Source organism: Gavialis gangeticus, unplaced genomic scaffold (genome assembly GCF_001723915.1).
Source record: "Gavialis gangeticus isolate Ggan-Ray unplaced genomic scaffold, GavGan_comp1, whole genome shotgun sequence".
Lineage (NCBI taxonomy): Eukaryota > Metazoa > Chordata > Crocodylia > Gavialidae > Gavialis > Gavialis gangeticus.
This window is the reverse complement of record NW_017729018.1, coordinates 14,999,647-15,003,872: the sequence shown is the minus strand read 5'-3', so window position 1 is coordinate 15,003,872 and position 4,226 is coordinate 14,999,647. Positions and strand designations below refer to the sequence as shown.

The 4,226-nt window shown below is 48.2% G+C and overlaps 1 protein-coding gene across 1 annotated transcript in view; it reads left to right on the top strand.

Annotated features, from left to right (window-relative positions):
• Nucleotides 1-4,226, top strand: part of TMEM38A (transmembrane protein 38A) — a 9,298-nt gene that overhangs the window by 386 nt on the left and 4,686 nt on the right. The window contains exon 2 of the mRNA XM_019513654.1: nucleotides 3,830-3,986. Within this exon, the coding sequence (XP_019369199.1) occupies nucleotides 3,830-3,986 (157 nt within the window). The remainder of the gene's footprint in view (nucleotides 1-3,829; nucleotides 3,987-4,226) is intronic.

Below are 4,226 nucleotides of genomic sequence, written 5' to 3'. Positions count from 1 at the left end.
TGGGACCACGGAGGAGGGCTCCTGGGTCCCTCAGTCCTGGCCTTCCCCCAGCCGCGCTCCAGGATGGAGACGGGAGACCCTCTCTGCTCCGGTCTGCCACCAGGTCTGTCGCTGCCCGAGCAGGGACACGCATACGGCTGCTGAATCCTATCCGGGCAGGCGGCACCTGATCCTTGCCGGTCCGAGATGCCTGGCATTGCTGTCCTTGGGACCACGGCACCACAGGCAGCAGAGTCTGTGCAGCTTGTCATGCTGATCCAGAAAAAATGATCTGAAGCACAAGGGGACATGCTTCCTCCTCGGAGGCTGCAGTTGCATACGGCAGCAGTGAGTCTTAAGCCAAAGTAAATCTCCATGAAGAGTTCCTTGCAACCTTTAATTAAGGGGGCCTACTCCCAGCAGGCCTGCTGATGTCCAATTCCTCCTCCTCCACGTGCGCATGAGCCATATATGCTGATGTGAATTCTGCCCTCACACAGAGAAGTCCTTAATTTACTGCTTCCTAAAGACTAGAGGTTTGAAAACATGCTTGCAAATGGAAAGCAGAAGGCCAGAGCCAAGTACCCGACTGTTTTGAGAAATACCATTGTGCTTCTTAAATTCAGATTAACGCAGATGTGGAAGGAATCAAACACTTATCCTCAGACATAGCGCTTTGTCTTTACCCCGATTGCTTGGTTCTTCCATTTTGGCCGTAGAAATCCCTTGCATCTGTGCAAAAGACTACAATAAAACTCTCGCGTTTGTCAGTGGGGTAGGCGATGCTACACTCCCTCCTCGTGTTCCCTGAACGGCGTGGTCCTCTTTTCCGTCCCAACAAGCTCTTTGTTCTCACCTTCAGCTTGCTCAGTTTTCATTTTCTCCAGCTCGATTCTGCCTTCTACCCGGTCCCCAGATGAGAACGAAAGCACCGCTCAGCCTGAAGGACTTTGCCAAGATCAAACGGGAAAGCTGGGGTTGAGTCTGGGATTGAGTTCAGGTCTCCAACACCCTGTCCATCCCACTGAGCCTTCTTCTCTGGCATCTTTCTCTGACCTTAAAGCTTCAGAACTGTCCTTTCGTTTTAGCTGGTTGCGAGTGAAAGAACAGACCAGGTGGTACGGTACATGGCTTGAAGCTAATACGCTGGGGAGAGTGGTACTAATATGTGTTTTATTTTTAGACAGTGCCAGAGATATTAGTTTCAGAAAAAAACATCAGATCATTCCTTCTGATGTCTACAGTGCGTAACAGCTGCTCTAGGGGATTAGCTGTTGGCAATTTGATGGATTTAAAACCCACAGATTGCTATCACACTTATGATAATTTCTTATCAGTGTCTACCATTTAGTCAAGTTTCAAGGAATAAAGAAGTTTACATTTGGAAAAACTGTTAACTGTTAAATCTTAAAATGCAGTGTGTTTGGCAGAGTTTCAGTGAGACTGAGGTTAAACTCCACAGTTTATATCCCATTACAAATTAGAAATTTTCACTTTACATAAGGTAGAGGTGGTAGAACTACCAAACAGGCCCTTTTCCCAGCTTCTGTTCCTACGTGGCTGAGAAGTAACTGTGAAGTAAAGACTGTGTCCTGAATATGAGACAGACAGAAGAGGAATGTGAAGCTCCCATTACCAGCAATGCACATGGATTAATCTAGAGGCACAGGCAACCTTTAAGAGCAGCAGGGCACTGTGTGTAACAGCTGCTGCTGTGGGCCACTGATCCCCTCAACAGCACCCCCGCTCTCCCTGCTCTCTGCCACAGGTTACTCTTGTGCCCCCCTACTGTAGCCTCCATTTACCACAGTCACCAACTGCCGCAGGTGTCTGTCACCAACCGGCAAAGGGTAGCTGGAATTTGGCAGCAAGGCTAAGTGCAGGCTGCAGTAATGGGGTGAAAAAACAGCCCTCAGCATGGAGCAGGGAGGGCTGGGGGAGTCGAAGAAAATGAAGGTTGAAAGGGACGTGAGGAGGTCACATCTAGACCACCCCCCTGCTCCAAGCAGGACCAGCCCCAACTGCATCATCCCAGCCAAAGCTTTGTCTAGCCGGGTCTTCAAAACCTCCAAGGATGAAGAGCCCACCACCTCCCTGGGTGATCTGTTCCCATGTTTTACTACTATCCTAATGAGAAAATTCTTCCTAATATCCAACCTCAACTTCCCTTCCTGCAACTTGAGCCCATTGCTCCTTGTCCTGGTGCCTGCCCCCACTGAGACTAGTCCAGCTCCATCTTCTTTGCAGGGCCCCTGCAGGGAGCTGAAGGCTGCCATTACACCTCCCTCAGTCTTTTCTTCCCCAGACTAAATAAGCCCAGTTCCCTCAGCCTCTTCTCACCAGTCATGTGCCTCAGCCCCCAAGTCATTTTTGTTGCCCTCCACTCAACTCTCTCCAATGTGTCTCTGCCCTTTCTGTAGTGGGGGCCCACAGCTGGACACAGGACTCCAGACGTGGCCTCCCCAGTGCCGAATAGAAGGGAATAATCATTTCCTTTGACTTGCTGGCAACACTGCTACCAATGCAGCCCAGGATGCCGTTAGCCTTCTTGGCAACAAGGGCACACTGCTGGCTCACTTCAGTTTCTTGTCCACTGTCACCCCCAGGTCCTTTTCTGCAGAGCTGCTACTTAGCCAGTCAGCCCCTAGCCTGTACCAGTGCATGAGATTGTTCTGTCCCAGGTGCAGGGATGTCACACAGGGGTTCAGCAGCACATGGCAGAGCAAATCCCCACACAACTGCGTGCTGCTGATCCCAGGCACCGCAGGCTGGATCCTATCCTACCTCTTCACAGTCTGGATCCAACTTGCAGGCTGCAGGTTGCTGACCTCCGATCCAGAGGCAGCAAGAGTTGGATGTGCCTGTTCTGCGTGTGAAGTTAAGTGGCTTCAGCTACACAGAAATGAGGCTGTGAATCTCAACAGCCACTTGGCCAGAGGGGCAACAATATGCTGCCTCTGGGTGATGTGTAAGCAAGGAAAACTACCAAAAAGTGAAGAACTAACCAATCCTGACTCTTCTGAACTGTCAATTGTTGCAGAAAACCAAGAATAAATTTCTGTTTGTTATTGTCTGTCTACTTATGATTATATGACTGATTTAAGCACCTTGAGATAGGAACTCTGTCACTGCACAATCCCTGAAGCTTGGAATACACTATTGGCACAATATAAGCCATCAGAAAAAAGATGAATTAAACATGCTCACGTGTGATGCCCACAAAACAACATACTTGAAAGAGCATTTAACAAGAAGAAGTTAACAAGAGAGATCTCTCTTCCTAGCTGAAAGCAAGGGAATAAACCCTGGAGGTATTTTTCTGCTTAAAATCAGGTCTGGCTGAAATTACATCATATTGGAAAAAATGATCTTGTCATGTCCCATTATCCCGGATAAAGCTAGCAAGTGACTGGGCTTTTGCTATAATGAGTCCTAGGACATGAGTTATAGTATTCCTTGCAGTCCTCTAAACTGCTTGAGAAATAAGACAATAATGATGGTTAGTCAGGGTGGTTTACTCGGGGATGATCCTACCTTGGCCAGGGTAGATGGATAAGAGCTGGTAGCTGGATAAGATGACCTCATGAGGTTCCTTCCAGCCCTCCTTTTCTGAGACTGTTTGTCATATGTCTGGAGTTGTGCAATAAATTATTGTTAAAAATAAATTCCACTGGGGCTTTCTCTGAGATTATGCAGGTACGGTACAGAAGTAAATCTTTTTTCCTGTGATACTGGTACAAGCCCCAAGACAGATGTCCTGTGACCTGTTACCCAACTGTCTTAGCTGGTCAAGGTCCCAGGGATTGTGGTGTGTATAAGATAGGTCTCCTCTGTTGGATCGGTTTCACAGGAGCTGTTGAGATGTCCCGTCGGAGCCCTTTTGCCTCCTGGCTTTCTGCTATGCTCTACTGCTTTGGAAGTTATATTCTTGCTGATCTGTTACTTGGAGATTCACCTATTGATTATTTCAGCAATAACTCCAGCGTGCTCCTAGCCACAGCAGTCTGGTGAGTTTACTTGTGAGATGCAACACTAAACTGTCTGGAGATTGAGGGGATTAGACAGGGAGGGGGTATGGATTAGCCTGCAAGTCTCTTGTATTCCTGGGCTTGATTTTCAATTCATCTGACCGCTGACCTAAGAAAAGGTTTACTAGCTGGCCTGGAGTCAGTCTGCTCAAAAGTAAATTGTCTCAATTCATTACTGCTACAAATGGATTGTGCTCCCCATCCCCCCCCCCCCCCCCC